The 12,264-nt window shown below is 39.1% G+C and overlaps 1 protein-coding gene across 1 annotated transcript in view; it reads left to right on the top strand.

The window, feature by feature from the left end:
• LOC139739103 (NADPH oxidase 5-like) overlaps positions 1-12,264 on the top strand; it is a 150,455-nt gene that overhangs the window by 95,079 nt on the left and 43,112 nt on the right. The window contains exon 5 of the mRNA XM_071649722.1: positions 9,314-9,513. Within this exon, the coding sequence (XP_071505823.1) occupies positions 9,314-9,513 (200 nt within the window). The remainder of the gene's footprint in view (positions 1-9,313; positions 9,514-12,264) is intronic.

Here is a 12,264-nt window from a genome sequence, read left to right as displayed (position 1 = left end):
TTGCTGCTAAGATATAGTTTGGTAACGGTCCCAACTCATCCTCTTTGAACAGCTTATCATCCATCTATTAAAAAGAAAGATGAATTTTTCGTGTCCTCGGGGGGATCGGACAAAGTTCTCGGTGACCAGAAAGAAGTGCCTATGTTCTCACTCGGTTCAAAACTCTCCCTCTTACCGAACTCGGTCGGGCGGACCAGGAGACACTAGTGGCACTCTTTCGAAAGTTTATTCGGCTCCGCGCTCCCGCGAGAGACCGGGGTTTTGTGGCGAGGCGATATTGATACCGAGTCCATTATATAGGAAGATGGGGCGAAACACCTGCACGCAGTAATTGGGCGAGAATGGTGATGGGAAGTTAATCAATGGATAACTTGAGGATATAATGGCTGATCCGACCCATTTAATTCTTCGCTTTCCGTCGCGACCGCAAGCAGAGACACAGTTCACACTATCGTGTAACCCAACTGACTCCAATTATTATTTCGGTTAAAAGATGATAGTGTGGCGTCGCGATTTTTACACCGTCACAAATTACGCTTGTCGCCTTGCGTGCATGAACGGCGTATCGCGCCGACAGACGTTTCTTTACACCTTCACGCTTATATGAGCCCACTGCTTTTCCTTGTAGTAATCCAACGAGAAATGTACAATAACTTAGTCTCTAAATCAGTTCATTTGTAGTAATCATTAACGAAGTGAAATTAGATCAGTGCCTCAATGATACACTTTTACTACAACTTTCTTTTATTTTACAAGAAATAAGCCGAAAGAAAGTATGAAGTGCTAGGGAAAATTGTTTGGCATGAAAACAGAAGAGAAAAAATCCGCTCTTACAGCCTAAAAGCGTTTGCGTCTTTCATCTCAGTTGCCCTCGTTTAAACGTGTGATACTTTGATTTCATGCTTCTCTTACCCACAGACTCTAAACTTGTCTTTCGAGCTTGTATCCAATATTATGTCCAAATAACAGTAGTCCGTCCTACAACTTGTTCTTCGTCTGTTCTGATACTCTTGTCTGTCTGTCAAGCTATCTTCTCCTCTATTATTCTTCCTGAATGTTTATCTTTCTCTAAATTCGTCTATTCATTTCTCTCTTATATAGGTGCTATACAATTGCATTGAACTATTACAATATTATTTTCATTCATCTTTCTGTCTACCTACATATACTGGTATTTATCTAGGCCTATCTGTCTATTTATGTATGTATGTTTGATTGTACGTATTTATGTATTTATTTATTCATTTATCTATCTATCTATCTATCTATCTATCTATCTATCTATCTATCTATCTATCTATCTATCTAACCATCTAATCTTTCGGGTGGATATATGTATCTCTCCGTATCTTATCAGTCTTTCAGTCGTCACGACGTAGCAGCAGCATGGAAGGCTTGTCCAGAGTTTGTTGACGTGGTGGCCACTGTGTTTGGAGCACCCGATCGTCGTTCCTCTTCCTGCTGGTGTCGCGTTTATCGCGTTTAAATAGACGGTAATCTTGCGGAAATTAAACGCAGTCGCGAGGCTTTGCACTCCTACGCCGCAATGGTGAAAGGAACGTTCCGGCCAGAGACTATCGAATGTCTATCCCCCTCCCTCCCTCCCCCCCCCCCCCCATCTCCAAAAAATAGGAAAAGATTTAAGGAAAATCAAGTTACAGGCGGCACTCTTTGTCACCTAGAAGGACAAATCATAATCATGGAATCAAACCGTAATGTCTGTCACTAGATTGACGAAATTTGAAAAGGTCCCGACTTGCGACAGGTTTCAGTAGACAGACGATCTCTCGTTTATGAAAATCGGCACTTCGTTTGCACAGTATGATGCTCATGGTGGACCCTTCCACCCTCCACCCCCTCTTGGGGGCTGTTTCATTTTTATTCATGTTGTTCACGATACTATTTGAGGATTGAAGTGGGGAGGGAGATCGGGTATTTGAAGTGTTGAGATCCCACGTGGTCGCTGGCATTCAAGGCGGCAATGTATAAAAGCACACAAACATGATAAAGGGACGAAACCAAAAGAAGTGTCAAATAATTACTGATGAGCAATTTATTTGAAACTTTGGTGAAATAGAAGTTCACATCTTCTACTGAAGTGTATAGCTATTTGTCTTCAACTTCTGTTTATTTTTCACGAAACAAAACAAAAATTAAGTTTGTTTCACATATTTTCACTAGTTTATGCAACTTGCGTCAAACAGACAAAAATATTTGGGAAAAACATTGGGAATAATTATATTCACGTCCTTTAGAAAACAAGTGTCCACTGATCGCACCAAGGAAGACATTATTGTCATTATACCGTGATTTTCTAGTTGAATTATCTCGTCGTTATTACATGTGATTGTTCAATTACCTCGTACTTACCTTCATTAAGGTATTGATTATTATACAACATATAATGTAATCATTTACCTCCTTCCCTTAAATAAAGCGATTCAACATTTTACATCATTGCATCATGACGCGAACACACATACAACGTATCTGGATCTTTATTTTTACTCAATCGAGGTACTTTATTCTAAAATGAAAAACTTAATAGCTATGTCATTCTAGGGAGGCGGGGTTCCCACCTCCCTGGTCAATCCCATCATTCAAAATTTCAACGGCGGATGTCTTTACCCACCATAAATATTTGAGACACGTTAAGGTATGTTCATTATAGGCATTGTCTCTTCATCGTCTGCAAAATGGTAGTAAATCTCGGTCAAAACGACGCCCTCGTGGCTCCTTGTTCATTAGATTACATTATGCCCTCGTGTTAGGGTTATCTATTAAAAGATGGCTGCCACCACGATGTCACTTTGCGCCGTGGCACTGATTTACCGGTCCTTGGAGAACAACAGCAACATTCCACTCGTTAAAATAGACATCAATTTTCGGACCATATCAGTACATGTGCATTAGAACTCTTAACGAGTGTCTCGCGACAGTCCCTAGCAGTATTTCATCTGCCACCGTGTCTTCTTCCGTCCTGTCACAGAACCGTTGCGAAAGGCCCGTACCATTCTTAGAATGTACGAGTGGAGGCCAGGTCAGGAAAAGTGATGTCATTTTACATCTTCAGTAATCATGATGGGGCATAATATGCATCACGTGACCAACATTCCATCTGATTAAGCTTCCCCCTTTCATCAAATAATTCTTTAATGCGCTTATGTGGTAATACATCGATATTACACGGTGCTCACAAAGTCTAGGATATCCTCGCTAGGTTTCTTCCCCTCCCGCCCTGTCTGTCTTGCTCTCTCCCTAACTTTGTATGCACGAAGGGGAAAAGGATGCATGCCATCACACGATGAGATAATATGGCACTGGGAGCCCGGTGGTATGGTGGATGGGGTGCACGTCACGAGACTGACACCCACGAGTCATACAGCCCACGAAGTCACACAGGCCCATGAGTTCTACCTGTGTAAAAGACAGGTCCACGAGACCGACACACTACATGCAATAAGCCTATGGCGAACTCGTGGGCTGTTTTTACCAAAAGTCGAACTTATGGGCTGTGTGATTCGTGGGCTGTATGACTCATTTACCTTTTTGGAAAAGTAATGTCGAACTCGTGGGCTGTTTAACTTGTGGGCGTTGGGCTGATGAAATGACCCCTGGTAGATGAGGCTTGGAGACGATGTTTTGCCTCACTTTGTCCCCCTTGACACACTTTTGGAAAGATATGGAAACCTGGCGACGCGTGGATGATGATAATGACAAGTCTCTCTGGAAGAGCTGTGCATTTCAAAAGCCGGAATGATGGTGGGGTGGGGCTGCAGTCCCCCTCCCCCCCCCCCCCCACACACACACTTTTTGCTCTTCAAACATAAAAAAGGTGGGGCAAATTTAAAGAATAATTGATCCTTCACACCACCATCACCCCCCTACACACACACACACACACACACACACACACACACACACACACACACACACACACACACACACACACACACACACAAAACCCTGTTAGTAATACTGATCAAGCTTGCAAGGATACGCGAGAGCAACTTATCTGATTAAGAGACCGTCATATCGCTCGCAAATATCATATCACAGATTTGCGCTGTGTCGCTTCTACGTGCATGTAACTAATATTCATACCTGATAATTTGCTCCCACGAATTATGACATGCCTTTACTGTGAAGCACGTCAAACAAAAGTGAACAATACCGAGTTCTACTATCATGATATGCTGCAAAATGTTAAATCTCATCTCAGCTTATTTTTCTTTGAGAACACAAAGAATATTTAGTTACACTTGCTTTGACTTTTCAAAATACCACATTTGACTTCTCAAAATACCATGTCGCTTACGTATAGGGGATATAGGTGTGTGTGTGTGTGTGTGTGTGTGTGTGTGTGTGTGTGTGTGTGTGTGCGTGTGTGTATGTGTGCTTGTGTAAATTTGTGCTGCTGTTTTGTTGAGTTTTTATAGTTTTATCTGGTTTTATATAGAGGCATTTCTAAGCTAAATTGACACAAGAGGGGGGGGGGGGCTGAAAGGGGGCCAAGGGATTCGTGTAATTAAAGTGATAGAGTGTGATAACTTTAATCAAGGTGATTACACTCTTTTTCCGAATAAAAAAACAATGCTCAGTGCCTCAGAATACAGGATGTAGAGTAACAAAAAACCAACAACACTTCTCACCATGGCAATTACAACCGCATGTTGCAAACAGTTTTATTTTCTTTATATTTCTCTTTGTTTCGCTCTCTCTTGCTCAATTTTATGGCTTATGATTATAAGAAAAGAACTGGAACGTGCCGCCATGTAGCTTCTACAAACATGACACAGTAAAATCAAAAGACAAGAACAAACTCCATCCTTTTGTCATTGTATAACACTCAACAAGAAAAAAACAAACAAACAATCGAAGTGCTTGCCAACGACCACCAATATTCCTCGAGTGGCAGTAAGGGTGTTGCCTTCTGCAGGGAGGCGCCAAGTATAATTTCTTAAAGCGTGCGAACTTCTCGACGAGCTGCCATTTACCGAACGCAAAATGTTGTGCACACATTCCGTATGATCTATTATCGAGGGGGGACGGTGAGATGTTTACGAGAATTCGTTTCCCACCTTATCACATGGCGTATGCAAGGCGTCACCGGGATGCAGTCATTTACAAATTGACTGCAGAGAGCATTTCAATTTTAGATTTCTTCTGTGATGTCGAATAATAAGTATGGATACAATTTCAATTTCTGTGCGTTCTACATTCCTCTTCAGCAATCTTTTGTCTTTTGTCACATCTATTCTTCTTTCTTTCCTTCCGGCGTTTCTCTAATCTTAGTCTCGCTCTTGTTATGAATTACTTCCGTTCCCATAGCTGTTTCCTACTTCTACTGGTCCGTCGAATCACTCACTGCATGGAGCCAGGCACTGATTCTAAGTAGGTGATCACTCCGCTACCAACGAGAGGGATACACAAATTTAAATACACATACCTCTTTAAACCTTAATATTTTGAGGATTTTGCAAACGCCTTTAACGGAGAAAGTCCAGTCCATGATTGAATTGGCATTAATGACAAGAATACCAAAATCGAACAAATAACATCTTTTTTTCTTCATTTTCCTCAACAAATGTTGTTATCAAAGTCGAACTTCTAGAAAGAAAGCTACTAAGTTTAGCACTGTAGAAGTCAATGATATCAGCGATAAAACTAATTATGCAATATAACCATTTTCTTTATAATCCTCGCATTGGTGTGTACATAAGACATTTTACGAACTCATTTTTGTTTTTGGTTGAAACCATAAACATCTACAACCCCCCCCCCCCCCATCTTAAAAGTCCTTATTGCTGAATCAATATGACTAAAAAAATACTTACTATTGGAAAGTCCATTTTCATGTATTAATGTCAAACAGGACATTAAATAAATATGTGCAGGGACCCATGACTTAAAAAAATAATAACTAGGCTGTCTGACTTGGGGAGGGGAGGGCAGAAGAAAAAGCATGAAATACCAAGGCATTAATCTCTGAAGAAATCGTGACACTATGTATATAATATATCCCTTCCCCCCATCGCCGCTAATCACAGCACAAAGCGCAATCTAACCCGACACACTTTCCTTTCAAAAGCCACCCAGTTAAGAGTGGATCCTGACATATCCCTCCTGACGGTCTTTCAGACCGAAAAGGCGATTCCTCACCATCGACTCCCGTATCGGTCATTGACGACGTTAAGTGTAACTTAGCTGGCCGCGGGGGGCAAATATCATTCACTTAAACCAATTTTAGAGGGATCGACTGGATATATCCACGTAGGCACACGCAACATCAATATTACAATATTACGTATTCTCGGCAGCAAGGAGAAAGAGGGGGAGAGAGATATAGTGTGGGAGAAATGAGTCGGTAGAGTTGTTGTGCTTTTCGTATTTTTTGTGTTCGTCATTGTTTCGGCAATCTCAATCTATTTCAAGATATGACTTATTAGGGCTGCCAACACCTATGGGATTGCCTTCAATTTATCTGCGGGTAAAATGATGGTTTCCTCCCGTCATATATTATGTTCGACGGTATTGTACCGGTCTCAGTTGTGTATAGTCCATGTTAGGGAAATTTAATTTCGGGAAGAAAGATTTGAGGGGCCTTTGTAGGGGATGCGGTTCTGTGTGCCGATCAGCGGAGAAAGTTACAATACCATTACATGTGAAAGGCGCCTCTTACGTCATGAACTGATTTACGAATTGTGGCCAGGGTGGCAAGGTGACCCATTTGGATTTTTGCTTATTCGTTTGTGTGGTTAGTTTCAATATTATTTTTTTTATCTTGTTTTCACTCTTTTCCACTGCACTTTTTGCAGTCTCGACCCTATTTCCGCTGGTATAAGCAATAACAATTTTAAACGCATTTCCGCTCATGGTGGTATCATTTATGTGCCTCTCTGATGAGCTGTATCCCAGCATCCTTTGCATTAGGTTTCTCTTGTTTGTGCATTTTCATAATCTTGGGAGAGTTTATTGAAAGTATTTTCATTTCAGGACAGAGGAGCTGTAGAACACAAAAGGTGTGACGAGAAATTGACGATATTGATATGTAGCCAACGAAATCGATGTTATAATATTGATCTATCCTCTTGTTAGCTGTGATAATGATCATAGCTTACCGTCCACCCCCTTGCATAGTTTGCAAGATAAGTTCTAAAAAATGTAAAGCAATTCTAAGATTTTTTAACTGACTTTCACAAGAACGATTAAATTACACAAAGAAACTGTTAAAGTTTTATTAACTTCAGAACACAAACATGGAAGTAAGAAAATTTGACAGTTTCACATACAATTAATCATAGCGGGCATACTTACAAAGTATTATATGTTGTAAGGATGCAGTCACTTCAAAGGTTCTCATCTACATGTCTCAATGACCGCCTTCGTAAACTTCATGAAACATAGGTATTGTGAATCTTTCTTTTGAACTTCCAGATGTTTCCCTCCTAATGCCCGTATTTCATGAAAATGTCAAATTCATTCTATTTCACTCAGTCTATAGAGGAGTCAACGTTAAGAGTTGCTCTCTACTATAAGTCTACTGCAATGATTTCACCTAAGTTACAACACACATTGACATGCTCAAGCGGCCTCACCCATAGCAACCATCTCATCTTGAATGACTTCACATTGACTGCACAATAATCCTCCTTCATTAAGCATTTATACGAACTGAAAAATTACAGAATTCACAGCTTTCAAGATAAGAAGAGAGGAATCTGAAAGTTGTTGTTGTTGTTGTTTTTAGTGTGTGTGTGTGTGTGTGTGTGTGTTTGTCCTGTAACGTCGCTCCGTGCTTTAGTCATGATGAAACTAGTTTAACACGTCAGCGCTGAATGATACTTTTGCAAAACTATACAAACTGTAGGCCTATTGCTAGTTTGGTCTCTGTAGATGGATTAAAAAAAAACACTGACAAACAGACAGCTGAAAGTACTAATGTAATGATTAGGAACGAGGAGATAAGAAATTATATCAAATTTGACATCAAAGGATCTTGAGATTATATTGTCCAGCTATGAATTCCTACCACTCAGGAGCATAATGAATTGTGATAAAAAGCGCAGCTATAACGAATACAATGACATGATATGAAATGACTTGAAATGAAAGAAACTCTCCCAAAATCACTGTACTCAAGGACCAGGCTGTAAAAGTTAGATTCTCTTTCATTTGTTGAATAGAAAAAAATCATGAGAGTTGTGTCATGAAACGTTTTGATTATTGTGGCAAAATCTTGCAACCTTTGTATGCAACATTTTACAGTTAGACTATGATCGATCGTTCACTGTATCGTTTTTTTCCACTATGTATCGGCCAAGATGTATCTTGTTTCGCATGTAGTAGGAAAAAAATGGCAGAATAAATGAAAAAAAATGAAAGGAGTTGAGATGAGATTAAATGAAATGGAATTAAGCGAAATGATATTTGTGGCTTGAGTGAATTTTTAGCCATTGTTGCCTGTTCTTGATGGAGTAATGCATCAAAGTTCTGTCTTTCCATCTTGTCTTTCTTGCCCACTTCCTCTCCTCTGTTTTAATCTCTCTCGCTCGCTCTCTCTACATCCCGTTTCCGTAAATGTCCTTTCTTTGTTCACCTTCATATCTTTCTCGGCGATGTGGGTAGAATTAATGATGTATACGCTGTTGTCGAGCACACGGCTCGCAGGCAAGTTTGATTGATTTAACTTTCCTTTCCTCACTAGCCTAAAAGGACGCATCGTTGATCATGTATGTGATATTCTGTTACACAACACTTAAGTAGATTGTGTTTTATCAAAGATATAGGTTGATTTTTATTTGAAAAAAAAAAAGAATAGTGATGAGAATAACAATTTAAGATGCATGAGAGATCGATGAAAGTAACCTTATTGAGCATGAAACAGATTGTTTTTCATTCTTCGACGATAGTCAAGGATAGGAACTATTATACAAGTATCAAAATGACATCACAGTCATAATCTCTAACACGACTTTCTTGAAAGTTTGTGAATATCGGTAGAAAACTTTGCCAGCTTCAGTGGTTAGCAAAGCTAACCAAAGATAAGATTCGCGATCATAGGCAAGTTTAACCTCTTCAATTTAAACCTCTTTTTATACTTTAAATGCTGGATAATCATTATACCTCAATATCACTCAGTTTTACGGGGGGAAGGGGGAGGATCCCCGCACTCTACTATTTACTACAACCTATTTATGTATCTTATCTATGATCAAGCAATGCATGGTTATGTCGATAACTAGCTGAAAGTAAAACTCTGACATTTTTTATATACTCTGTGTCTTCCTTTTCGCTTGGGGTGACCCAACAGTGCAGCGAGCTGGCTGAAGCCGCCGTCGATCAAGCGGACGAGACCGTTGCTCCCCCGTTACCTGACCTGGAGATACGTTCACAACAACTACCGAAAGATCCTCTTCCTTGTGGTCTACTTGCTGATCAACGTGGCGCTGTTTATCCAGGCTGCGTACGTCACGAGTCGTAAAGAAAATTCCAACTGGTGCCTCGTAACTGGTGAGCCACGAGTGAACCCCCAAACATAAATCAAGGATTGTGTGAAAGCAGCAATATGAAAAGTAGAACACATCAGTGAAAGTTTGAAGAAAGTCGAGCGATCGATTCAAAGGGTATGAATTTTTAAAGTTTCGGTGCCGTACGTCATCGCTGGATGAGAAGACTACTACACTAAGGTCTTTATGGCGTCTTTATGGACAACAATGTAAAGAAGATATAAAGAAAAGTTGACATAATCTTTTTTTTTCGCTTTTCTAGTATAATGGAAGAGCACTTGACTTATCTCTTTCAGAAATCAGGAAGAATAATAATACCCTTACCATATGTCAGTAACTAGTAGATAGAATGTGTACTTTTCATAAAAGATTATGTTAACTTTTCCTTATATTCTCGTAATATTGTTGTCATAATGACGTCAAGACTAGTGTAGTAGCTCCTTATCATCCAGCGATGAAGTAGGCACCGAAACTTACAAATTATACTTTGAATGGATCGTCGATTTTCTTCAAACTTTCACTGATGCATTCTATCGCCATCGCAGCTTTAACTCAAATCGCATTGATATTTGGGCTTTGGTTTCCTTTACATGTTCGAAACAGGTGCGCACTCTCTTTACCTTTACGCGCAGAGTTCGTCCTCATCCCTATCCCTCCCATTCCCCGAAAGCAATGGTTGATCCCCCGGGACATGTGGCGCCATTTTGTAACCCGAGTCAGTCAGAAAGCTATTGTGATGAAATATTCGAAACAACGCTGAAAGTGGTACAACTTTGCAAGAGGTACAACGGAATATGTGGGTTTCGTTTTGAAGTGACGCTAATTAAAACGTTAACTGAGAATGATGTAAAAGTGTAGCTACACAGTATATGTGTATACATGGGGCCTAGACTGTTTGTGCATGTTTTTGTTGGGGTTTTTTTTCGGTAGAGCATTTTTGTCCTTAAGTGCTGCCATGCTACAAATGTTAAAGGAAGAGAAAGTTTTACATACATGGCGGTATTTTATGAGGTGTTTATATGATAATCGGGGTGCATAAGAAATGTCCTCACACCCTGTTTGTGTCGCACGAGGCACGCGTATTAATGGGCGATGTCTTTGGAAGTAACTATTAGAAAACACAAGTCAATCAATGTTCATGAACACTAGAGGGGGCATTCTTTTCAATAAGAGCGCATCGATATCTGTTTAGAGTATCGATCGTACTCCAAATAGACTCGGTAAACAAGTCCGGTCACATAACTTGCGGAGTTTGCGCGTTAGCACCTGGATTCATTCGAATAATAGACTTGTTTCTGGGTTTTTTTTAATGGTATATCTTGTGTTTTTATGCATTATGAAAAAGCTTTAGCACACATCATTATATCAGATTGCCGCCACATTAAGGCTATGATTGTTTAGTTGTGCACTTTTAGTTGTACATGCACTTCTACTTATACAGTGCTTGTTTTTTGTTACTCATGCGATTTCTACGTGATAGAATATGTAACAAAATGGAAGCAATACAGATAAGATCGGCTTAATAGTTCTACACCACTATTTTAAAAATAAAATCAGAAAGGTTGTTAATCTCCAGAGACCATTAAAAAGGAGATGGGAGTGTTTCGTTCCAAATCAAACTTCATTCAATTTAACACCTTAACAACAGTAACAATGCGTCTATATCAGAGAATCCATTAAAGGGAAATGTTATGGATTAGTATCTTGAATATGGAGCAAAATACATTGATATCATTTGAACACATTCGTTAAGTTTAAGGATTATCAAACAATCCGCTTAACGTTATGAATTGTTAAATTTTCAGTACTGCCTCCGCTGAATAAGAAGACTACATAAGAAGACTTATATCTATTTCAGGGTGCAACATATATGTTCTTATTCAATAATGAAATTTTACCTGAATCCCTTCTTGATTATTTTAAATCGAACAAAGATAATCATAATCAAAGCACAAGAAATTGTAGAATTTTTTATTCTCCTCTGATTCGTACATCCTCCTACAAAAAGTCAACATTTTTTCAAGGCCCTCAAATCTGGAATTCTATGCACTCTGATGTGAAATGTATTAAGACGGTAAAGAGTTTAAGAAAGATTTTTAAGCGTACTCTACATAAAATTAATCAATATGATTCTGCATTGATTAGCATGGGTCTGTTTGTGAAAATGGCATCTCGTGTATTGTGTATGTTTGTTTGTGTATGCATGTTTGTGCGTTTGTGTGTGTGTGCCGAATTTTTGTGTCAGTTATAGTTTGTAGAAAGAAGAGACAAAACACTGTATTTACTTTACCGGGGTTAGTTTTAAATAAGGCCCATTGCCTAGTTATTAACCCCTTTACTTGATAAATTTGTTTGTTTTTGTCACATTGTCATGTTATATTTGTCGTAATTTTGTCAAATTTTTAAGTAACATGCACGTTTTATCAAGTGAACTACAGCAATTAATAACGTTCAATTCAATTCAATTTAATTCAATCCATACATATGAATGAGAACGCTTGGCGAGTCTGCAAATAATTCGTAACACCTTCTTTTGTAATAAGAGCAGTTTACGTCACAAATATTGATGGGTGTTTCCCCATGCCACAATTCCGTGATTTAAGTAAGGTAAAATCAAGCAAGAATATGAAGTCACAGTTTGACAACGGCATAAATAGAATGCATGAAAGAGGAAAATCAAGTGCTCTTTAATTTTTTTAGAATGATGAAAATACAAATATTGCATTCTCTTTATATTTCTCTGTATCGTTATTCA

Source organism: Diadema antillarum, unplaced genomic scaffold (assembly GCF_040938485.1).
Source record: "Diadema antillarum isolate AM-2024a unplaced genomic scaffold, OU_Dant_1.0 seq00000782_RagTag, whole genome shotgun sequence".
Lineage (NCBI taxonomy): Eukaryota > Metazoa > Echinodermata > Echinoidea > Diadematoida > Diadematidae > Diadema > Diadema antillarum.
The sequence above is the reverse complement of the archived record's forward strand: the minus strand, read 5'-3'. Positions and strand labels throughout refer to the sequence as shown.